This window comes from Mycetomoellerius zeteki, unplaced genomic scaffold (assembly GCF_001594055.1).
Source record: "Mycetomoellerius zeteki isolate Tzet28-1 unplaced genomic scaffold, Tzet1.0 scaffold149, whole genome shotgun sequence".
Lineage (NCBI taxonomy): Eukaryota > Metazoa > Arthropoda > Insecta > Hymenoptera > Formicidae > Mycetomoellerius > Mycetomoellerius zeteki.
This window is the reverse complement of record NW_017256436.1, coordinates 434,594-459,567: the sequence shown is the minus strand read 5'-3', so window position 1 is coordinate 459,567 and position 24,974 is coordinate 434,594. Positions and strand designations below refer to the sequence as shown.

Genomic DNA, 24,974 nt, shown 5'->3' with positions numbered 1-24,974 from the left:
TGAACTCGTATTCCGCCCGCAGAGTCTATCGACATAATCTGACAGAAGATTGTCAGTAGAATCTATCATTTTGTAATCATACAAGTGAAATATAAATTATCGTCATTTCAATGATTGTGAAATGACAGACTCCGCGCTCGGTTTCTGCAATCAATTAGCTATCATTACATTTTGTTAACAGATTCCAATTACATTTCTGCATGCATTCTGCCGACGAAATTTGTAGTAGAATTTGACACTTGGTTTTATACACGACATTCGTATCTCTTTAATGTAAAATAATACTAACCCATGTTAATTTTTAAGATATATTGCACGGTTCGTCTTTTGAAACACATGACCGACACCATGTCACTTTACACTTGTCACGCTACACTCTGTCCTATACGATAGAAGTTCGGTATTTGGGAGTAGCATGGGCAGGAAAGCTTCGAAGTGAAAAACCTTTGGTCGTCTGATGTACTGAATGCGATTCTTGGACCTAGTTTCACTAGCAGCTTCATCCGGTATAAGTGCAACGGTAACTGTATCGACAGTAACGTTAAGTACACATAAATTCATAAGCGCTAATTATTCTAATTGTTACAGATCTTTCGCATCGTCGCTTCCGTCGATTCCGTCAAAACGTTCAGTATTACTAAATTTTATTGATTGTAAATTGGTTGCAAATGACGCGCGATGTTATCGCCTAGCGATCCCTAAAATAATAATAATTAATAATTAATTTGCCATCGCGCGACCTAAAAGCATGCTAATAACTTAATGAAAGATCGTTATAGCAAAAAAGTCTGCTTAGCTCCCTGTTTAATGCTAAACAATAACATGGCTTAACTTAATCTTTGTATGTACATATTTGTATTCAATACTTGTCAAATATTTATGATAATATATGCTTTATTTTAAAAATGTCAATGAAATTTGAAATAGGTCAGGCACATTATCGTTTAACACTAAACAGGCTAAGCAAATTTTTTTGCTATAACTGAACAGATTTCTCAGTAAGTTATTAGCATGCTTTTAGGCCGATCCCGTTGGAACAATATTTTAAACCGGCGAATAACTGCATCGTGCCTATTAACGATCATTTGTTCGAACTGTATATAACATGTTTTATAAATTATTTTAGTAATATACTGAAAATTTTGATATGCGTTTAAAGAAGTTTAAAGAATAAAAAGTTCGGACAATCTGTTCAAAAATTTATGAATTTAAAAATTGAGCCAAAACAATTTCAAAAATCTAGTTGTCAGATTGTCTAATTATTATTACTTTTCTTCGTAAGAATCTGAGAAGCAAATTTAAGAATTCATGAAATATTTTGTTGTGATAACGAATAAATTTATCACAATACTATCATAATTGATATTGTGTATTTATTTCTTAAGTATTGTAAGTGTTTGCAAGGATTTGTAAGCATTTTGTATTTATTTGTAAGTAAATGATTAACATGAACAATTAACAAAATTGGCGAAATAGTAATAAGTACAGAAATAAAAATGTAGCTAAAAATTATTTTGATATAATTTACTTAAATCTGTATGATATAATTTGTAATTTTTACATAATTATCATATATTGTTTAATACAACTGTTTTATTTAAAATAAATTACTTATAAATATAATTATATGCCTATCTTATAAATAATTATATTATATATTTATCAATGGTAAGCTTTCTTAACAATATCTTACGTATCATGAACTTATCTCTATATATCGTCTATATCATTTGTATTCAAAAGTATTTGAAATATCCTGGCGGTGAATGATTATTAAAAATATTTGATTTTTTCTTAGGATTTTCTTCAGGCCACAGTTTAATTAATGTTCAGAAATTTTACCGGATGTTTCAGCAAATCGTTCAATCCCTTCGAGTATTCTTTCGGTAAAATACCACCATCCTTCGCTAGATTCGCGTCTTTTGCGGTGATGCGCGATTTCCTCCAGCTGAGTCGGAAGATTAATCTTATGTCGGGCGATGCTCTTCAATACGAGCGCCGCTATGTATATGATGAGATAGATGCTGAAATATAGTGGTATATACCATAACTTCTTTCCTATGAAGTAATACGAGTAGGGTCTCTTGTCAAGCCGCTGATCGTTCATTTCTGGCTCTTCCGTTGTGATCTTGGGGTGATGCTCGTGATACACAGGTATGTGATCGTAAATCACGTCATGATGAAAATCGTGGTGATCGTGCTCGTACGGATTCTCCATGAATGGAGATGAATGATCGTGATGATTCGCAAATTTCATAGGTTTCGACCCAGATCCGTCAATTTCGTATGAAGAAGTTATTGTAAAATCAGAGTAGTCCACTTCGTGCTCACTACTGGTGTGATATTTGTTCGGTGACGGTTTGTAGAAATCCGGAATCTATAAGAGATCCGGAATCTAATGAGATTCAAATGAGAGATTTTCTGAACGTGTTCAGGAGATGAGCACACAATCAGAAGAATGATTTATTCATTTATCCGCTAATATATAGAATGATAAAATATTTATGTACGTACATTATCATCCATAGATGCGGGTGGATATTTACTGATTATTGGTTTAGACATCGGTGATTCGTCGTCGGGGATTGGGTTGGGATTGTATTCGTATATGCCAGGGAAGATCGGGCCGGGAAAAGCGGATGAATTTATGCTCGGAGAACTTTCCGTATTCGACGTACTCGTTTCTTTCTGTGGTCTTCCGTTTGACGAAGCGAAAGAGTCTTTGTCGAAAAGTCCAGCCGCAGGTGGATTAAATCGCTGTTGAATTCGCTTCTTGCCCGCGTCCAGCTTAGCTATCATTTCATGATCCAACGTCGAATATCTATATACAAACGCAATAGGCCATTAGTAATTAATAATAAATTAGACACAATAGGCCATTAGTGATTAGTTAACCATAAATTATCGATACGTTCTCTGCTGTCAATATTTGAATTTACCTAGGACCGACTGGGTAATCAATCGCTTCGCCTTTTTTCAGTTTCGAAGTCCTGGGCGGTACGTACACGGGTGATACTGTGATAACGTCATTTATACTTCTGTTTTCATTCTCCACGCTCGTATTGTTTCTCGTTACGGGCCTAAGGTGCACAGACGTTGCCTCTCACATTCAATTCTTAGAGTACTCAGAGACATTGTATTCTACTACCGGTATAGTTACTATACCGATATAAAATTAATTTCAATGTTACGCACCTGGTGATCCACGACAAAGAGTCGTGAAAGCTACTTCCTGGCTGTCCGTTTCTCGATACTCTCGCGTATGACGTTACTTCCGATGACAGTGTGGCGTAAGACAGACGTAGGAAGAGAACCAAAATTAAAATACGTAACATGCTGATATTCAAAGATGAATGGCCATGATTCTGGAGCGAATGTCCTCTATATAGACTTGTAACTGTAACTACCACTTGACCACCCGTGAATATATTGTCCACATGCGTTGAGCATTGTTGCGAGAAACATTTTGACTGTTCCACATCATAGCCATGCGTTTGCCATTATCTACATATTGTCCGTTTTACGGACTGGAAGACGCGAGACTACCAACAGTTAATGTTTACGTTATTACAGCGCTCTTTTGCTACAATTTCGAGACTCTCGCAGACAAAACATATTCAACCGACGCAGCTGCGCTAACGAGAAGAAATGACGCTTGACAAAATAGCTCTAATTTACTTTGCAAACTGTAATAATCCGTTATGAGTTGTGTTGCGAATAAACAGATTGTCTCCCGTTACTGACACTGAGAAAAAGATTCCGGCATTGATATATTTTTATTAACAATATCTTGAAAAAAAACTGGTATATTGTACATTTATGTACATGTATAGTTTATGTTTTACTTCATTTTTTAAATACTATAAATTTGTTGTCAGTGCATATAATGCGAAAATATAATATAATGTTAAGCAGAAAAATATATTACAGTATTACGTGAATACAACATAAAATATTTTTTTATTAATAACTTATTGCATACATATGGCTTCAATGTACAGAGAACTTCCATATTTTTGACATAATTTTTTTTTAAATAACTGTATTCATTAACATCTTTTCTTTTGCTATTGATTTCATATTTCCTATATAAATGTACATATAGAGTACATAAGAAGTATAAGTGATTGTATGTAGAATTGAGTAAAAGAACAGAAAATATTATATCTATGTATATATATCCATAACTTCGCAATTAATATCGCAAGAATTTCATTTCGTTACATGCATACTATTGAAATGAGAGCAGAGAAGGAAAAATATTAATAGAGGGAGATTGTTTGGTCATAATATATTGAGAATACATATAATGAGATTATATTTTACAGATTATGCTGTGATATTTACATATTGTTGAAACTATTACGAGTTTTAAATATTACTTTTAAATTTGCGAATTTTCTTATATTTGATGAAACCTAAATATTATACATGATAAGAAATTTTTTATCTTTTTTTTATATAATCTAAATTTTTTAATTTAAATTTATTTTTCACTTTCAGAGCTTAATAAAATTGCTATCGCATTAAATTTCTTAACTGACTATTGTTAAACTAGGAATCTTAGGAATCCTCCTGTATACTCAATCGATATGCTTGTCGTTTTGTGACGTATTCTTCTCTTTCTACTATGAATTTATTCTGATCTAAATTGTCAGTCTCAAAATTCGGGTTAATAAAATAGCTTCCTTGCGTATTATTTTCTTCAACCTACGTTTGAATCGCGTCACTCTTTGTTGCTAATTTGTTCTTATATTTTCTAATTGAATTTCATTCAATTCGTCAATATTTTTAGCGTTTCTGATAGCTTCAATCTCAGTTGAATTTAATTCATTTGTTTTTTTGTTACTATGTGATTCTTCTTTTAAAAATCCTTTATTATCATTTCCCATCATGTTGCTCTTGTTATTAATTTGATTACTTTGCGACTTTTCGTCGAGGCTAGCATCATTCGTACATTTCTCAGGGCTATCTTGTTCGTCAATATTTTTTGATTTCTTTTTTACAATATCGTTACCTTCGAGTTGCGATCGCTTCTTTAAATAAGTCAAATTGAATATAAAATATATTATGCCGGTTAATAAAGTTACTACAGCAAAAATCTGATAGGTCGGTCTGGTACCAAAGAATTTCATTAGATAACCACCAATTAAGCTCCCGGAACCTTTGCCTATAAATATAAAAATACAATCAGTACATCAAATGTATACCAATACAAAAAATCAATACTTAAAATGCACATTTAATACAGGAAATTTGTTTATTCTTGCCAAGAAGCGATTGAATAAATCAATGAGCATACCAACTCCATAATAAATGCCACCAAGCAGTCCTTGTATCGAACTGTCGGTAGATGTAGTTGATAATTTTGCCGCATAAGTGACGGCTGCGGTAAAGCTGAGAGATGTTGTAACCGACTCTAATGCCTCGAAGATTAAAGTAAGCCAAGGATCGTAAATCAAAGAATAGCCTGCAGGAAGCACTTCATTATATCTTTAAACGCGCGTGTCTACGTTTGTTCGCTGTCAATTATTTCGCACCGTTATCGTATACTCACCGCAAAGCCTGATGGCGTAAAACACGAAACCTATGAAAAGCACGTTTGCGTGACCAATCTTTGATATTATTGGTCCCGAGAGTGCCAACAATGGTATGCCAGCGATACCGCCTACTGCTACTGTGATACCCATAAGCGATCTAGATCCTCCTAGGTCTTGAATTAGCCAGAAGAGAAACGACTCGATATATCCCCAGGCGGTGCCTGTTGAAATCTTACTTTCTTTTAAATGCTGTCTTTCCTCCAAATAATTTATTAAAAACATTGGAAAATATTTTCAACAAAAAACAGACGTATTAAACATAATTAAACAGACGTACTAACCAATTATTAAACGTATTAAACAATTTGTAATTTACCGAGAACAAAGCAAGCAAGGAAAAGTACGGCAGTTTCGAAGTTTCTCAGAATAGTAAAGACATCGCGCACAACGTTCTTGGCAGGTGCCTTGAATTCTAAGTTGATCAGCAACATGAGAATACCCGACGCAAGTTTCAATATCGCGTAGAGGTAAAATGCTGGTCTGAAAATTAATAAGATCTTTATTAGCGATTCCATAAAGTTTGATCTTAGAATCGCACAAATACGTGGAATGCCTAAAGATTTTATATAGAAAAATTTTATTTTTGTTATTTATTGACACGTAAACCAACCCTTTCCGATTTCATCAATTACAGGACAGCCTATAAATTATGACTAAATTACTCGCCTAAAATCTGTATATCCTTTACCCTTGCTAGCGTAATCTATGAGAAGACCTGATAAGGGTGACGAAATCATGCCCCCAATACTGCCATAAATTCGTTGAAGACCATAATCTGCCTCTTGCTCTCGCAATATCGCTATAACAGCACCTTCGAACATGGCAAAAGTTGTACCTCCGATAATACCTGAAATATAGAATTTTATATTTTAATTATGACATAAAATTAATAACAAAGCTGATAGCTATGAGAAAACCATACCACCAATTGAGAAAAACGGATTTCAAGAAAAAAAATTATTTCTTGTAGTTTTTATGATTAATATAACACTGTAGTTCAGACTTTTTTACAATTTTTCTATTAATTTCCTTAAAGTTTTAATACGATGAAACATTTTGGCGGCTGGAAATGTATTCAACATCAAAAACACTATAAGAAATGATACTTCCCAGCAAACAAGCTGACGTTATTTATCGTCATTTTGATGTCAAAATGATGTCTTGGATGTCAAAACGACGATAAATAACGTCAGCTTATATGCTGGGTTTCTTATCTAGATTAAAAAAATATATTATATTTAGCATAAAGAGTTTAAAAAGAACGTGTCTGTTTATGAGTAAATGTTTATCTTGAAAGATAATTAGAACATTGAAATATGTACCTATAAATACTCGAATGACGAGATAAAGCCAGAATGTTAGCTTTATATTATATTCGACTTCCATATTCATGTTAGAACACACTGCGTTGCGAGGTAAAGTAACTATGCATTTCTTCCTGCACTCATTTATGTTCAAGACGCGGTTGGTTGCTTCTAGATTCGCTTCGTGATCATAGAGCCGCACTTGTATCGTGATTTGATTATTTACAGACTCTAGATCATCGCAAATGGGTTTTTGAAAATCTTCCCCTGCCCAGGATATTTTTTCCAACAAATATCTTTGCCGTTCTTCTTGTAAATCATCTTCATCTGGTTTCAAACTTTTAATTTTCGATTTGTACAAATGATAATTTATCGTTCGGTTGATGTTATCCTTAAAAAAAAAAGACTTTTCTTGATCTTTTCGTTTTTCTTTAGAGACAGTAATTATTAATTCATCTTTTTAAAAATTTAATTACGGTATAGAAAATATAAAAATGACAACAATTTCTGAATTGCCAATGTTTTGATATTTTCGGATACATACGAATATTTATTACATTACGAAGAGAGTATATTATATTCTTCTTCTACCTTCGATTTCATTAAATTATCAAACACGCATGATGTATGATTTCTGGACATTCTATATGATGTTTCGGTAGTAAAGTTATCAGTATCTTGAACGTGTCCCGACAAAGACATACATGAGAATGAGAACAATTGATCCGTTGGAAAAAAATAGTGCGTTTTTGAAACTTGTCGGATGGTAGTTTTAAAAAACTCGTTATTTTTTAATTGTCGATGTTCCTTCATATCTTCTTGCTGAATGCTCTGTAACTAAAATACAACATTTATCAGTATCATAATATTATTAAAAGCGTGAAACAATATAATGCTCACAAAGATATATAAATGAAATTATACAATAAATTTTTTAAATTAGATTTTTATAAGAGTTTATATAACGTTCAATATTTTATTTAAAATAATATCAAGATAATAATAAATAATGGTTTTTTGAAATTTTTAAAATGGACAGTAAGTGCTATAAATAATTTTAAAGATTAAGCAATGCATACATTGCGCTCTACTGTCTCTTCATGCGTTGGCCGACAACCGCGTGTTCACCTTACTATCTAAGCTCACTGCTTATCCGTTATTCAATATTAGGTATCGAGTATCCGTAACTCAATAACAAGCAGCCCGTTAATATATGTTCAATGCACAACGTACCATTGCCAAGTCGCTCGGAGCAACAATATATTTGTATGAAGTATTCACGCCAGTCTGAAAATTGAAATATCGAACCGTATAAAGCCTCGATTTCAGAATCTGACTTCCATCCGTCTCGTTGTCCGTTTCTACATGGCATACGAATCTGCGCAAAAAAAATTGTAATGTTTGAGCCTTTGTCCAGCATACACGGTTTTAGACCGTTTTAGATAAATGACTTCAAAATAATCGATTAAACTGTCATTCTGCAAATGTATGTGGCTCTTCTAATATTAAAACATTAAAACGAAACTATGAATAGTAATATTCATAGGATCTCATGGAGATGAATTGTAGAAATTAATTTGAAACAAACAGGAAAACGAAATGTTCATGTTTATACATATATATTTATGTGACAAACTGTTTGTTATATGGTACGAGATTATTATTCGTGATAACAAAGAACTTCCTCAATATGTTACGTGATTTAAATTAATGATAGGATGACCTGCAAATGTTCTTAAAATGCTGGAGTACTATATCTTTAAAGCATTAATACAATAAAACAATTTACAAGACAAAGAACACATTTCAACACAGAGAAAGATGAAAAGAATAAAAATTTATTAATATTACATAAATAATGTTACGTAATATAATGAATTTGCAACGTTATTTCAGTCCCGCGACGAAGTTAATGATATATGTAATTGAGATTTTTTACTTACCCACAACTTTCTACATTTACAGCGATCTCCGATTCTAATTTCGTCTCACACGGATGAATCTGACTCATTGTATGTAGTAGCGTACCGTTTCTAACTTCGCAACCGAGGTCCATGATTATCCTCTGGGGAAAATGTACTGTCACTCTGCCGATCGGCACCAGTAATAGTAATAACGCCGCTAAACCTCCGAATGCGGAAAACAGCGACAGCAAAATCTGTTAGAAAGATTCTTCAAAGATCTCAAGAATATGCTACATTCTACGTGTATTCATTCTATTGTTAAGAAGAGTGATTTATCAATTTATCTTTTTCTTTTCAAATAACGGTTGCTTTTAACAAAAAATTCTTTAATAATCTTAAAATATATTATTATTACAAATTTTAGAAAAACTCGTTATATGTTTAAAATAAGAATGTTTTTTAAGAATATTATAAAATTAATCGAAGAAACGACTTTATATAATAAGCAAATCGAATTTGTTTTAATTTAATAATCTCGATTGAAGTATTAAATTTATTAGGATTTAGAATATATTTCGAATAAATGTGATGTTTATGATGAACTTGTGATAGATTTGCAGATGTATGAAATACTTTTGAAATACTTGAAACAAGTAATTAATCCTCGCATACAGTGAGTACTTTTCTGTGTGTAAGTATAGGTGTGTAGACAATGATACAAGATGATGAGAAAATAAATAGCACAACGGTAAAGCACACGAGAAAAATGGTTGAAGAAAACATCTCGTTTATATGTTGGTATTTGACATTATCAAAGAAAGTTAGTTAACTCACTCTGAAGTTTCCTATCCGGTCAGCTAACATACCGGCAAGCGGCGGCATCACCATAGCCACGAGAGGAGTGATGGAACTCATTATCGCCGTCTCTTCCACGTTTATTCCCAATTCTCTCATGTGTATGGTCAAGTATGGATACAACACGTAAAGTGCTAAAAGCAAAATCTTGTAGTAGCTAAAAATCTTGTTAAGATGAAGAAAAATTATTTAAAAAATTGACTTTAATTGATTGTTTTTAATTCCACTCAATTATTTGATTATTTTATTAAAATATTAAAGTGAAACAGAAAGAGAATATCCTGTCAAAAATTTGAAAATTACTTTCTAGATCACTTACTGGAAGCTTGAACAAAAAATATTAACTTCAATGGCATCAACTCTTTTGATTTGAAATCCTTGCTGATCCTCGAAAATAACATCTTGGCGGTTATCATTTTAATGATTTGTGTGATTCTGAATTGGAATTTGAATTGACGTCGTTGAATTAATTATGAGCGTGAGATGATCAATCTATATTGTGCATGTCTCTGCTGTTGTTACTGTTTCATTCTCTGCGTTTACCAGATTGTTGAATAATTCTATTTAATTCCTAATGAAAAGTCTTTACAATTAATGTAATTTGATCAATCAATCCCATCACTGTTATTGAAATGTACACGGTGTCATGGTACAAAATACCAACGAATGTCACGTCTTTTACATAACGGTTTTACAATACTTTCCACCTCCTGGCATACATACATCAACATCAACTTCCGCTCGTTGGAATAAATACACGTCATCAATCGGTAAAACGTTTACCGATTGATTGAACACTTATTATAGAGGAAGATCAATTTCCGTAAATTTAGTTATTAACTTTTTATAAAGAAAAAATAAATTGTACATCCAGAAAAGCTTGATATTTTGTACATAAAAGCGGAATATGTTTTGTTCAAATATAACAGATTGCAATCGACCGATATTATCATCACTTTTGATATATAGTTACAGTATGAAGAATACTTTTGCAATGCTTCGTCCGTATCACAAATTACGAGATGGAGCATAATAATCAACTTGAAATTGCTCGTAGTTACCGGTGTTGGGAGCGAGCACCACTATTGTTTTAATTGCATAACTCATGCCCTGATGAACCTTGCGGAAGAAGACGAATATTATTATCTCTTTAACGGGTTCATTTAAGAATACCATGTAGACCTTTAGATAAAATTTCAAGGGCAATTTTTGTGTTTTTTGGAAGTATATTTGATTATGAAATTTGCGAGTCTTAAATATTAATTAATAATGGCATAGTAATATTAGAACACCATTTTTTATCAAAAATCCTAAAAAAGAGAATAATTATTCAATTTTTTAATAAATATAATAAAAATATAATAAATAGAGCAACATCAATCTAATGAAATCAACATCTTAAATATTAAAAAACTAAAAAAGTTACTCTTTCTTTTAAGATTTTTTTTGTTGAATTAATTATAATTGATGACAAATAAAATTTAAAGATTATGAAATTTTTAAATATATAAACATCTAAATAATGTATTAATTATTTAAATATAGAAACATCTTAATAAAATCTGAAAATATATGATAACGTTAAAATTCATGAATTTCATGAATTTTAACGTTATCATATATTTTCAGATTTTATTAAGATGTTTCTATATTTAAATAATTAATACATTATTTAGATGTTTATATATTTAAAAATTTCATCTAAATTCATCTAGACTGAATCTGAATAGCTTGCGCGTCGGTCTTTCTATATATTCTTTCCTTTTATGTACATATATATGTATATTGGTTGTGCGATTAATATTATTACATATCTCGATGATTGAATTGATTGGGAGGATGCCTACACGGAATTCAAAGATTCGGGTTCTAATCCCAGCTGAGACAGTATTTTTCGTAAGAAGTTAATTTACAGTTGCTATTAGCATTACTATCAAAATTGACGATCAGTTTGATTTGTGAGATTATTATTTCAGTTTATAATTATGTTACAAATTTAACCGTGTTTAGAGTACAATTTAAATAATTGAAAAGGTATACGTAAAAAATATTATTAAATATTAAAATTTAACCGTGATCATTCACTGACTTTCTTCCTTTGTATAAACCTGAAAATTTTATGTTTATTTTTATGAAATGTCTAAAAATCTAAAATATGTATAAATAGTAAATAAACTTAGAGAAATAAACTTAGAGAAAAAGTTTACAATTTAAATTTTGACTGTTTTCTATCTATGGAAACTACTTGTCAAGCGCTAATATTACTAAGTTAGATACGTTCTTCGTTCAAGGTTTGATATGTCCTATAAATGGAAGATTATGAATTATACAGAACCATGTTTCAAGAATACTTAGAATTTTCTTATTGGCAGTGAGTTTTAGATAATTTCATCTCATATATCAAATAATGATATGCGTATATTTTAATGATTCATTTGATTGGATAATAATGCAGTACGAGAAATAAAAAGAGAGATTGTCTTGATAATATTTTAAAAAAATTACTCAAGAAATACGTAACAAAAATGCAATGGAAACATTATTTTTTGCATATTACAAGTATCTCGTAAAATGTCAAATACTTATACATTGATGAAATTCATGTGCGATTTTTGAGGCAATAAATATTTAAAAATATATTCGTATTACGTACATATATAGGATTGATTTTTAAGCAAAAATATTTTTTTTATTAGGTCAGATAATGTATACATCTATAATACGGTACCTTATTGTACTTTTTTATTGTTTCATAACGTTGCAATGCATGCGAATTATTCTTATTACGAAAATGTGAGTACGTCAGATGAATTACGAAACAAAATGACCTGTTGTGATCAATATTCTTTGAAAACGATAAAGCATTTCAACTAACCATATAATAAAGTTTAAAAAAAGTAGGTCGTTATTTCAAGTTATCCAATTTTACCAATACGTCACGTCATGTAAAACTAGAGTTACAATACGTAAAAAATTAATAATGGAAAAATAAACCATGGAATAGAAAGTAAAGAGAAAAACGTTTGAGTATGATTTGCGAATGTCTTGATATATTTGCGTACGTCTTGATATATTACCAAAAATATTTGCGTACGTCTTGATATATTACCAAAGATTTCCATTGAAAACAAAATTATTTTTATTATAAGTATTTTTACGAAAGTAATTTCAAGTAGCCTTGGATTAATATCTTCAAGAAAAACTTTCAATCGATTGTTATTCAAATGCCATCATCGCGTGAGACCATGAAGCAATTATTAACTTCCTTTTTAATTCGTGCTATAAATATCTATAATATTTATAGTTAGCTGTAGAATGCTTTTATATCACGAATATTACGAAATGAGATATAATAGTTGTTGATATTTGCATACAGTTTTTATTAACGACGAATATTTTATGAAGATGAATCAAATAGTACAGTCAAGTAATTATTATCTTCTGGTTATTCAGTACAATAAATTTTTATATACTATTTACACGTGTACAAATTAATAACACTGTAGTGATGACGGCGAGAAGCATTAAAATTCTTTATTAAAAGTTTTATTGTTCTTTTATTTTTAATATAAACTTTATAACTTACGTTCACGAAGTGTTTCACTGCCAATAATATGACATCGTTTGCCAAGACGGTAATAAAATATCAGGTGAGTTTCAATTAAAATGGAAAATATCTGTGCAGTAATTTAGTAATGTACTTTCGTTTCCTTCTAAATCTTGAAGTAAAAGTTTAAAGTGTAATCAAGAAAAAACAGGATTTCGGAGATGCAGCATAATATGTAAAAAAAAAAGGAATTGGAAAAGTAAAAGAAGAAAGATCGAAAACCGTATAAAGCGTAACGGATCTTTAAAAACCGATTGATCCGTACAGCGCGATGTCATGCGCAATACTGGCACCTGGGAACAAATCGCCGACGAGCTGAGAGGAAGGAGTGTATTTCAATATACGGATCCGATCTAAGTTGCGAATCACCTCACAAGGATGTGTGCGAAGAATGAATTTTCTTCGACTTGGTTCAACACTGCATTTATTTGTAAAAAATAAAACAGAATAAAACGAACACGTTTACAGGAGAGTGAAAAGTACAAAAATTTGACTAATTTTAGAAAACTAGGACATTCGTAAGCAAATACGAACCGTTAAACGCAAATGTCTGTGCGACACAGAATCGACAATATCTGTTCTTGTAGTATGTCTTTGTAAAAGAGTATTATATACTATCTTTGTACTAAAAATATATACTAATTTCCCCTTGAAAAATTTTCTGCTTGATATCTTCCATAAAGGAAGATACTAACAATGTTTTTTTAACATACTAAATAAACATTTTTTTTTAATGAAAGAAGGGGACTTTTTCGTAATTTTAAGCGTTTTTAAAAACGTTTTATCAAACATTTTCCTAGTTGGAAAATATAGTCTTTTTTTGTAGTAACTGCTTAAATAAAATAACAAATTATAAAATATTTAAGAATGATTATCTCTTTGTTTATCCTTTTAAAACCATTTAAAGCTACTTTAAAAATGTTTTTCAGAAACTGATTAAATATAATAACTATGTCATATAAATTGTTGTTTTTGTAACAAAAGTCTTATTAAACGAATAAACAATAATCATGTGTTAATTATAGACTTAAATAATTACTCAAACATACATGTAAAAAAACGAGACGCCTCAATGATACCTAAAAGACATATTATTTAATGCTGATTCTACAATAAGTCGGTAGTCCTAAGTCTTATCAGTGAAGTTGACCAAAATAGCCAACTTATACGACTAAGGCTGATTGGTCAACTTCACCGATTAAGACTAAGACTTCCGACTACCGATTCATTGTAGAATCAGCATATTCAAAATTGCTGAAAAAGAAAAAAGTTTCTATATTTCCACAGCAATTAATTTTTTTAGTAAAAGTAATTAAATCCAGAACTAAATATTAAATCGTTATAATGTTGGAATGTATTATAAAAGTTATATAATTCTGCCTTTATGTGGAATTGTTTCACAGCTCACGAATTAAGATTTAAGAAATATACATAATGAAAAGTAAGCTATAAGTAATAGCTACTATATATTTTTTATACAATTACTAAATTATCTATAAAGCAAGTTATAATAGCATCACAAATTTTGACACACTCATCTCAAAGTGTACTTCTCTGAATATAAATTATCAAATTATAATACATTCCAACATTTTCTCAAAATTTTTATTCTACTTGAGTGGTAATATCTATTATCTAATCTAATTATAAGTGATAGTTTAATTTTAAGATCTGTTAATAAAAAATCACGTAACTGATATATTTATAGCTGATGGATTTATATAATTTACTTATCATATTATTATTATTATTATTTGTGAGTATACGCATTATTGTCTTCCTTGTGCACAATCTATAAATTCTAAATATTCGAAGTTAATGTTGATAGATATTCTATCTACTTTGTATCATACAATTTTTTGAAGTAATTTTTTTCATTCTGCTGTAATTGCACCATTTAGCATTACATTATATCGCACAATGTTTTTCAGTCCGCAATCCTTTATAGACTGAATTAGACAGTATCGCGGGAAAATCTGACTCTTCTTTTCTTCTCCCCTCCATCTAATTTAATCTGATGAGAACGGATTCATCTTCGCAGTTTTACATCGCCGGCGGATTACAAATTAAATCCTTGACACGCATCATTGTGCCGTTACTAAGCTACGGTAGATCCTCTGTAGTTCTTTAAGATGGTTATAAGCAGTGTGGCAGTGTCCGTCAGCGCGGAATTGCTGGTAAATGTAATGTACTAGTATTAAAGGAATAATTACAATTTTGATTGCCCAAACAATGTACACCGTTGCAATCTGCGGATAATTGTTCCATTGTATGATGTGCGATAGATACATTATATACGCGATATCAAGTGTTGTGAATGATTTTGAATATACATGAGCTTAATGCGGACGTATGATGCCAATTTGTCACAATATTATAAAGTGAAATTCTAACAATTGATTTGCTGTGAAGAAATGACAGTAATAATAAAAATCAGGGGGATTGCAACTATAAAGATTATTTATAGTTTATTTATAGTATTACTTTAAAGATCACTTTATTGAAAACTAAATGACTGAAAATGTCTTTTTCTCCTATTCCCACTCTTCAGTATCATAAGGTTAGAAAAATATTAATCGTTATGTGAGAGGAACGCGCGTGATTACGTAAATATCAATATCCTTGATATCTGCACTCTGCAGTAACTTTGCCAAAGTAGGACATAACTAGCTTCAGGTCTCTGGCATCGAGCCACTTCAGACGCCCCCCTTTCTCCGGAAGCCCTTACTCAATGGAAATTCTCAACGGCGCGTATTAAGATTCATGAATATTTGCATAAGAGCATACATATATCACAATCTAAAATAATTTTCTATTGTACTTTTGACTATATTATATTTATATGAGATATATACATATATTTATATACTATAGAAATATTTATATATACTATTTAATGCTATTTAACGTACGAAGAAATAAAAAATTCTCGGATAAATATGAAGCTACTGAAATAATCATTACTTAAATTTAATGCGTTTAACGATTGATGACTTAAACAAACTTTCTGATTTAAAACAATGTCCTTTGTTTCAATAACTAAAAATATAATTCACGACGATAATTCATCATAAACGACAATTTTTACGTAAAGTTATTACAATTGTACAACCTTAAGCGATTGTACAATTTTCATATAAATATGAGAATATAGATTTGAGTTGATTTTCATTAAAAAATCAATTTATTTTATCAATATATACAAATACTTTAAGTTTTTCAAATCAATTAAATTTAATAATTGTCCAATCTAACAATTTTTATATTATATACAATATATTTGATCGTTCAGATTCCGTCGAGTATCTTGAAGAAATATTCCACCTGGAAAGATCCAACATACGTAAATTACAAGAGAAACAAATGACAAATGTGACTAAAGTTTTAAGCAAATGTGATTAAAGTTGTTTTTACCTCTAATATTCCGTCTTCTGGCAAGTCGGAACAATGTATAGCGTTTTGTATTTTCGTTTTCCCATACTTGGCTCTAAGCGTATTTGGTCTGATTTGTCGCGCAATGTTCTGTATCAAATAAGTATGTCATAACGCAGGATAAAGCAATTAAAGTAATTTATACTTACCGGATCCATTGGACCGCATAAATTCCTGAAATCAGCAACTATGTTAGGGCTTTCGTCTTTACAGCTCACTTCCAGAACAATGCATGGACCAGATTGTAATTCTGCTACCATTGCCTGTAGAGTGTTCATAAAAATATATTCATTTTCAGAAATAATATTTGTAAAAAAAAATATACATAATAGATGAAAACATACAGTATACTCAGGAAGAACACCTTTATATATTTCTAAAAACTCCTCAGAATTAATTGGATTGACATAAAATTGTTGTGCAGTGGTGATCATGTAGCCTGCTTTTTGAATATCATCGATAATTGCTCCTATATTATAAATATAAGATTAAAAATATGTCATATCAGATTTAGATAGAAGTTTTAAAGTTGTATGACAGAGATTCTATTAGCTGTTATTTTATAGAAATATATAAACATTAATATTACAATATATTACAATATATATTACATTATATGCAATATTAATAAAGTACTCAATTTACCAACAAGTTTTTCCTGTACAACATGTGGCTTGATGATGCAACAGGTGCAGTTTTGTAGAGTTGCAGTGTTCTTAGGGCCTTTATTTTTATTTTTTGAGTTAGGAAAGAAATATTGTAATTCCTAAAAATAATTAGATGTTACATTAAAATATGTTCTTATTGTAAATTTAATTATTGTATCTAAAACTTTGTACCTGCGTTACTGTTTCGATATCTTTGGATCCATATACAGCATTATATATCTCGTCTTTTCCATAACAAGCTCTTAATGAAGATGCTGCCGTTAAACGAGCGTGATTACTATCTTCTGGGCCAGCTAGTTCTTGCCATCTTGTTATACCATTTCCTCCTAATAATTCTAAAGCAACGACAGGGCCAGAAATAAGATAATTTATAACAGACCTAAAAATAAACTTTCACAGCTACAGTATCCAAAATTTACTAAAGAAATCATAAATAGTTTATTTTTAGGACAACATTAATTCAAAATTTGACTTACGTCTTATCGACTACGTCTTTTTTTATAAGACAACTTTCTGCAATATCATCCACAGTTAATCTTATCATTTTTAGGTTCGTAATATGAAAATCATAATTTATAATCATTTTTAATATTTCACCCATTTTGTCAATAACATCTGGTTTCAAAAGTACAAAAACTCTAGAAAAATAAAATTATATCAATTAAGTAAGATTTTTTAATATCAGAAAAATCATATATAAAATAGAAATCGTTTTATTACTTTTGCATTTGCGTTTCTAATTTGGTTTTGGTACAGGCATCTGCGTAATCCGTAATTTTGATGCATCTTGAAAATATTGTTATTACAGAACCCACATAAAAATCTTTAGCCTTAATGCCTTCACAGGTTGTCCTTCTTAGGAATGTCTTCCTTGTTTTTAAATCAAACTAAAATACAATATACACAATATAATGACAACTTTATTAGAACATTTTAAAAGTAACTCAATTCTTTAAAATAAAATCATATGATTTTTCTTACGTAATACAATTCTAGTCATTTTGCATATCAAAATGTATATTAAGATTATTTAAAAAAATCAATATTTTATTAAAACATTTTGTATATTTTGTGGCATATTTTGACATAAAATATATAATATTTTGAAAAATATTAATTTCTAAATTATGTTACTTTAATACTTTTATTTGCAGAATAATAAAATGAATCAAATGTTATAAAAAATATAATTATTAATAACAATTATGCAATTTGTAGAATACAAGAAAATTATATACTTTACATAATTTGATTTATCTTTAAAACTTCATATTTTTTTCTGTTGTGTCTAGCAAAGATATTTAACGTGTTTAAGTTAAGCAAAATATCTTGTATGTATATTAATTTGCACTAACTTGCACATACCAATTCGACAGTATTATCAGATAGATAATAATACAGATAAAATTTCTTCAGCATACAAGCGACTTTGTCATACCACTCAGCTTCAAATACATATCTATCACCATGATCTGACATCTCGAAATTTACATATCCTCACGTAATGTATTAAATTATCAATAATATGTGAAATACTTCAAAAGTGTGTATCATGGAAATTAAACGATTTATAAATTCAGACTACTAGATTCAGAAAAATATCAAGCCAATTGGAAATATAATTTAATTTGTTTTGCACAAATATAATTAGATCATATCAGAATATCTCAACAATATCATAGATGAAAGGTTTATAACGGAACAACAAAAAACAATTGCTCTGACAGAAAATGCTCCGAAAATAGTAAAAAACAGTCACAACAGTGAAATCAGCTTGACAGCTGTTTTTTATGACGTTGCTGGGCAACACGCCTCTATGTTCACAAAATGTAGGCATTGAACTACGTAACCATGCTATGAACTTTTCAGTGGGTAACACATCATATTCATGATTTTTTGGTTATGTTCCGTGCTACATCGATAAAACGTTGATAATGCAGAATCTTAAAGCAACTTATCGGCAACGTTAGAAGATTAAATTATAATTGCATTTATTTTAATTTGCGCAAAACTGTAGTTATAATTTAGATTCACAAACAATACTTTTCCAATGTGATAAACAATAAAGAGAAAAATAATTTAATACTTTTATTAAAATATCGAAAATTAGAATCCTCTGGCTATGTGATATTATTCTCAGACACTGAGAATCTTTGTTATATAAATAAATAAAATAGATGTTAAATAAAAAAAATTTAAGACAACGTTTAATAAAGAACGTTATGTATTTCTATACATAATGCAATTATATGAAACAATAAAGGATCGAATTATACTTTTATTATTTTCTCCTTTTGAAAAACAATAGATATTACATAAAATAAATTATATGAATGTGTCTCATTTATATGTATATTGTATTTGTTATATATAAATAATTAAATATTAAATATTGAATTTTACTATCAATTTAGTTGAAATTGATCAAACGAACCTAAGCAACCAAATCTTCAGCTCTAGGCAACGCATTAATCGTTTGCACAAGACGCGTCTGACTGATGTGCATGCACGCACGCACGCATGCACGCACGCACGCACGCACGCACGCATGCACGTACGCACGCACGCACGAACGAACGAACGAACAAAACGCGGTTTTGACAGCTCCGGCTGGTCTGGCCAGCGCGGAGAAAACGCACCTTCGTGATACGCAATCCCTGACGCGTGATCCACATTTTATAATTAAATCCGTGCCTCCCTCGTGTCAAATACTAGTGAATCGCAACCCTGTCTGGAACACTGGACGCATCCTAATTGGAATGTCCACATGAGGCTGCTGAAATTCTTGCTTCGTTATTTCCCACCAGGTAAATAGACGTACATTAATAATGCTGTCTAACACGCTCTTGTTCCCTTAAATTAATATTTAATACACTTGAGAAAATATTTATATGATATATTTGAATTTTAAAATTCAAACCTTAAACTTTTCAGGTCTCGCTCTGGAGTACACGCAGGGCGGTGATATCAAGACAAAAATGATCGATTTATTGGACTTGTCAGCCGAGTAATTAATTAGATCAGCTTTTTTATTTGCCGCCGTAACAACGTAGCTGCTTAATTTTACATTTGCTTTTATTTTACTTTGACTATGAAGCTATATGTCGTGGAAAATAAAGCTAGTAATAGTTAAATAATTTACAGAACGGACGTAAGAGCATTAGCGGAAAGCATAAAAGCGGCCGAACCCATAATAACCGAAAGTGTAATGGACCAGTTAGTCGAAACTTTGCAGAAGCTACAGGCTAAAGTTTGCGATACGGATACCAAGCGCTATTACAAATACAAAACCTTACATACGCATCTTTTACCAGTCACTAATATAGCCCTCGATAAATTAGGTAAAAGGTACTCTACATTAAAATTGTCGCTTAATTATTATTATTAAGATTTGTAAAATTTACAAAGTTTCGAAGTAGGTAAGTAGTGTTTTGTGCTATTAAATCCCATAATAATAATATAGCACATTAAAAAAAAAGCTATTGAAAGGGAAGCTACTGAAATAGTAAGAATAGAAATCGAAGAAAAAATTAATCGCAGTGAATAATTCATCGAATCATAGTATATAACCGACACGTCATTCGTTCGATCGACAGATGCTTGACGGGCAGCTATGACCGAACTTGTAAAGTTTGGGACATTGACAGTGGAGCGGAGCTTTTTACTCTCGAAGGCCATAAGAACGTGGTCTACGCCGTCTCGTTCAACAATCCAACTTCGTGAGTTAGTCACAATAATCAAAGTATAATCGCGATTATATCGACCCGGAATTGAAAGTAAGACATGGCGAGAACTTGTACGACTTATAGCGGCCGAGATCTCCTCTATAATGTATAACGCGCGTTATTCTTCACATATGTATGTACGACGCAATAGCGGCAGTTAGACCTACCTAGAAACTATGCCAGATTCTGGCCACAAGCAATTTTGTTAAAATAAGAGTAAACAAGGATACTTTCTAAAATCTTTGCAGTGGAATCTAATTCTAAAGAGTGACAAAAAGTGACAATTATTATTGAGCCAGTATTGATAAAAAGTCAATAGTCAATTTGTAGAAATGAGATTTCACTCTTTAGAGTTACATTCCACTCCAAAGATTTTAGAGAGTATATATACCGGCTTTTTTTATATAAGCTATCTCATTATAACTTATACTATCTTACTCATTCTAACTTACCGAAGTTGACGAAAACGACGGACTAATCAAAAGTTTGTCATCTCATGGTCGGACTCTGTTATAGAATCTCTAGACCTACGTATTTTTACCGTTTCAGAGACAAAATTGTGACCGGATCCTTCGACAAAACGGCGAAGGTCTGGTGCTCGCGGACGGGTCACTGCCTCGCAACCATGTGGGGTCACGATGCGGAAGTAGTGGTGGCTAAATTCTCACCGACGCAATGCAAGCTCGCGACCGGTTCCATCGACGCGACGTCAAAAATATTCCATATAGAAACCGGTATTGAAAATATTGCAATGTTATCTCACATAATAAACGCGCGTTTCGATTCGGCCAGCTCGCGATCGATCGGACGCAACATACCTACTACTGTCGAATCCACTTTACGATGTTTGAACACAGCGTGCAAATAATATGCGAAAGCAATCAACGTATTCTTGCATAGTATTCTTATCACTGTTCCAATTATTGTTGGCTTTACGTTATCGTAGCACCTGCCCGACGTTCTAATTAAACGAGCTTAAATAAAGTCACTAAGTATCAAGCTCTCACAATAAATTGTCTCTCTAAATAGTAATTTAGATAATTTAGAATATTAATGAAACATTTATCGCGATTTTGATTAATATTGGAAATAACTTTATAGTAATACGTTAAGTGCAACGGATAAATACTTTCTAAACACACACATTAGTCATTTTTAAGGAGACAAATTAGTTTAGAATTCCTGGTTTTGTTATTTAATCATAATTAATTTTTAAATTCAAAAATACTAAGAATTACCGTCTCGAGATAGATTTTTCTCGCGAATAAAGCGCCCATACGTCGTAACCTTTTTTATGTGAGACATGATTCGGATTCGGCAGGTCAGGAATTGGGTACGTTACGGGGACACACGGCAGAAGTTATTGCGCTGCATTACAACGACGATGGAAATCAGATCATATCGGGTTCCTTCGACGGTACCGTGAACATCTGGGATACAAGAACATTTGCGTGGGTTTCGATCTTCTTATCTTTTTTCATTTTCTTATTTCTTAAGTATATACACGACTTATTATAATAATTCATTATATAAAATAACTTGAATATGGAATAATTGCTTGATACCTTTGTTTAATCAATCTTTTACTTTTTTTTCTCTTAGCGTCGTAATATAAGTTTCATACGTAAGATTGAATTTTCTTGAAACAATTTAAAATGGAATTTTGATAAATATATTTTTAACTGAAAATCTCAGGCGAACAAGTGTGTTAATCGGTCATCGCGAGGAATTGTCCAACTGTCTCTATAATTTCGATTGTTCGTTGATTGCGTCGTCCTCGATGGATAAAACCGCAAAAGTATGGGACGCAAGAATGAATTCTTGCTTGGCTACTTTGTTGGGACACGACGACGAAGTTCTGGATCTCGCTTTCGACAACAATGGCAAAAGACTGGCAACAGTCAGTAGCGATACTACCGCACGAGTTTGGGATATAAGCAGCAATTTCCAACAGTTGGCTCTTATGAAAGGCCATCGGGAAGAAGTATCGAAAGGCAAATTTCTTATCGCAAATGGAGGCTTTGCTTTCCATTTTTTTCCATATCTATATTAATTATATTAAAATCCTAATATATATCATTTATATTAAAATCCTAACTGTATTTCCAGTTTGCTTTAGTCCGAATGGTCATCAACTTCTAACTGCTTCCTTGGACAGAACGACCAGGCTATGGTCCGCGGACGATGGCTCCTGCTTTCAGCAATTGAAAGGGCATACCGATGACGTTTTTGCTTGCGCATTTTCGTATACCGGAGATAGCATAATTACCGCCAGCAAAGATAATACTTGCACGATTTGGAGGTGACTCGATTGGTTTCAGGTGTTCGCCTAGCTTTTACTCATCGCTCTGTTTATCTTTTACATTGTATATTTTTATGTTATCTAAATAACGGTGCGCGTATAATCTATCGTTTTTCGATGAACAGACGAGCGATGATATCAAGTGCTTCCGCGTTCTACTGGACAGCGACGTTGACATTTCAATAATGCGGTACAGGAAGAGTAATAATAGGAACTTTCCCCCCAACAAGCGATACTGTGTAACACAGTAATCATTTCATCTTTGTTTAACATTGGCGAACAACAAGAATGTAATGATTCACTGTGTCTCTTGCTGGAAAGCTCCTATAATAAAAAAAAAAAAGAATTTTACAGCAAAACCATTGCTGCAATGTTATAGAATATTTATGCAAAAGTAAATTTCGCTAATTATAATTAATTATTGATACAGAAATAAATAAAACTTATTGTTCTAGTAAAATAAAAAAATCAGAGAGAATTCTTAAAAATATAAATTAAAACAATTTATTTATAACAAAATTTTGCTGTAAAACGATTACTATTTTGATGGCAAAGTAAGAATAAATTTATTATTATAGTAAAATATATCATTTATAGATACAGAGAATGAAATTTATACTTTTAGCAAAAATGTTAGTGTTCCATTTGTTACTTGCATAATAATCGATTCAATTTACTTTTAACATAAAATATACTATTCATATTTTTTTCTGTTTAAAATAAGTATTTTTTTATCAAAAACAAATTTACTTTATAATCATTATAAAAACACACTTGTATCAAATTACAGGCCTGCATGGTTATGTTGATTGGGATTTAACAATGTCATCTTACGTAATTTTTTGCGCTGAATCCGGATTCGGATTCAGCGTCAAAAATTACGTAAGAAGACATTGTTAAATCTCAACCAATTTTTAACACCTCTAATTTTGCAGGCCTGTGTTATTAATGCATTTCTTGAAATATTCTAATATTCACCCACTAAGCAAGAAACATTTTAGTAACGTTTTGAAACGTTTCAGTAACGTTGCAACGTTGATGCAATGTTACTGAAGTGTTTCGAGATGTTTCTTGTTTACTGGGCATTTATTAAATAATACTTGACATGACTAAATTTATTTATGAGGCAATTGGATGATTTCAATTGCCTCATAAAAATCATCCAATTAAACTTTGAATTAAGAACATTTAAAAAAATTACTGATAATTATTTTAAATACTTATTTAATAATAACTATTTGCAAATTATAAATATTACATATATATGTAGACACTTCAAGGTAAATTGCAAGTAACTTTATACACACAATTGTATGTCAATGTTAATGATAAAACGTTTATCTGTTCTAAACGTATGTAGTCTAGATAGATAATATTTCAGATAGCATATTGTTTGATATTAAACATCATTTTAACAAAAAATGACAAAAGAATGGTGATAAATGATGTCAGCTTGGGATAGCATATCAATGACATATACAATAGATAAAGTAAAAAAACAATATATAATTCATTGATTCGTTGAGACAGAAATTTGAAAATTTATTAGAGGTAATAAAATAATAATTGCTTATGCT

General features: G+C 31.0%; 4 protein-coding genes across 4 annotated transcripts; 1 reads left to right on the top strand and 3 right to left on the bottom strand.

Moving 5' to 3' along the window:
* Positions 1-1,764: 1,764 nt before the first annotated feature.
* LOC108720286 (uncharacterized) lies at positions 1,765-3,335 on the bottom strand. The gene is made up of 4 exons (XM_018444189.1): positions 3,196-3,335; positions 2,940-3,080; positions 2,515-2,821; positions 1,765-2,377 (listed from the first exon to the last, which is right to left on the bottom strand). Exons 1-4 carry the CDS (start codon positions 3,333-3,335, stop codon positions 1,823-1,825), a joined length of 1,143 nt encoding a protein of 380 aa, XP_018299691.1. The 3' UTR covers positions 1,765-1,822.
* Positions 3,336-4,510: 1,175 nt separating this feature from the next.
* Positions 4,511-13,541, bottom strand: LOC108720236 (uncharacterized). The gene is made up of 12 exons (XM_018444125.1): positions 13,250-13,541; positions 9,983-10,234; positions 9,643-9,797; positions 8,848-9,062; positions 8,138-8,282; positions 7,496-7,741; positions 6,923-7,295; positions 6,267-6,447; positions 5,917-6,080; positions 5,558-5,761; positions 5,303-5,470; positions 4,511-5,170 (listed from the first exon to the last, which is right to left on the bottom strand). Exons 2-12 carry the CDS (start codon positions 10,077-10,079, stop codon positions 4,740-4,742), a joined length of 2,379 nt encoding a protein of 792 aa, XP_018299627.1. The 5' UTR covers positions 10,080-10,234; positions 13,250-13,541; the 3' UTR covers positions 4,511-4,739.
* Positions 13,542-16,512: 2,971 nt separating this feature from the next.
* nmdyn-D7 (nucleoside diphosphate kinase homolog 7) lies at positions 16,513-18,915 on the bottom strand. Its single transcript, XM_018444135.1, has 9 exons — positions 18,736-18,915; positions 18,091-18,257; positions 17,847-18,008; positions 17,542-17,749; positions 17,348-17,468; positions 17,047-17,171; positions 16,852-16,965; positions 16,685-16,792; positions 16,513-16,594 (listed from the first exon to the last, which is right to left on the bottom strand). Exons 1-9 carry the CDS (start codon positions 18,847-18,849, stop codon positions 16,559-16,561), a joined length of 1,155 nt encoding a protein of 384 aa, XP_018299637.1. The 5' UTR covers positions 18,850-18,915; the 3' UTR covers positions 16,513-16,558.
* A 1,011-nt stretch (positions 18,916-19,926) lies between these two features.
* On the top strand, positions 19,927-23,590 carry LOC108720242 (dynein assembly factor with WDR repeat domains 1). Its single transcript, XM_018444133.1, has 8 exons — positions 19,927-20,177; positions 20,305-20,377; positions 20,515-20,718; positions 20,967-21,089; positions 21,645-21,829; positions 22,417-22,546; positions 22,791-23,089; positions 23,205-23,590. Exons 1-8 carry the CDS (start codon positions 20,138-20,140, stop codon positions 23,399-23,401), a joined length of 1,251 nt encoding a protein of 416 aa, XP_018299635.1. The 5' UTR covers positions 19,927-20,137; the 3' UTR covers positions 23,402-23,590.
* The last annotated feature ends 1,384 nt before the right edge of the window (positions 23,591-24,974 follow it).

Excerpts from the sequence above, each read along its gene's own strand:
- nmdyn-D7 (XM_018444135.1), bottom strand. The coding sequence starts at position 18,849 with ATGTCAGATCATGGTGATAGATATGTATTTGAAGCTGAGTGGTATGAC. Across the intron at positions 17,750-17,846 it reads AAAGACGTAGTCGATAAGAC|GTCTGTTATAAATTATCTTA; the intron begins GTAAGTCAAATT and ends GTTTATTTTTAG. Across the intron at positions 17,172-17,347 it reads TGTACAGGAAAAACTTGTTG|GAGCAATTATCGATGATATT; the intron begins GTAAATTGAGTA and ends TTTATAATATAG.
- LOC108720236 (XM_018444125.1), bottom strand. The coding sequence starts at position 10,079 with ATGATAACCGCCAAGATGTTATTTTCGAGGATCAGCAAGGATTTCAAA. Across the intron at positions 5,762-5,916 it reads CCTTGCTTGCTTTGTTCTCG|GCACCGCCTGGGGATATATC; the intron begins GTAAATTACAAA and ends AGATTTCAACAG. Across the intron at positions 5,171-5,302 it reads TGGCATTTATTATGGAGTTG|GCAAAGGTTCCGGGAGCTTA; the intron begins GTATGCTCATTG and ends TTATATTTATAG.
- LOC108720286 (XM_018444189.1), bottom strand. The coding sequence starts at position 3,335 with ATGTTACGTATTTTAATTTTGGTTCTCTTCCTACGTCTGTCTTACGCC. Across the intron at positions 3,081-3,195 it reads TCTTTGTCGTGGATCACCAG|GCCCGTAACGAGAAACAATA; the intron begins GTGCGTAACATT and ends TGTGCACCTTAG. Across the intron at positions 2,822-2,939 it reads GATTACCCAGTCGGTCCTAG|ATATTCGACGTTGGATCATG; the intron begins GTAAATTCAAAT and ends GTTTGTATATAG.
- LOC108720242 (XM_018444133.1), top strand. The coding sequence starts at position 20,138 with ATGAGGCTGCTGAAATTCTTGCTTCGTTATTTCCCACCAG. Across the intron at positions 20,178-20,304 it reads GCTTCGTTATTTCCCACCAG|GTCTCGCTCTGGAGTACACG; the intron begins GTAAATAGACGT and ends TAAACTTTTCAG. Across the intron at positions 21,830-22,416 it reads AATATTCCATATAGAAACCG|GTCAGGAATTGGGTACGTTA; the intron begins GTATTGAAAATA and ends CGGATTCGGCAG.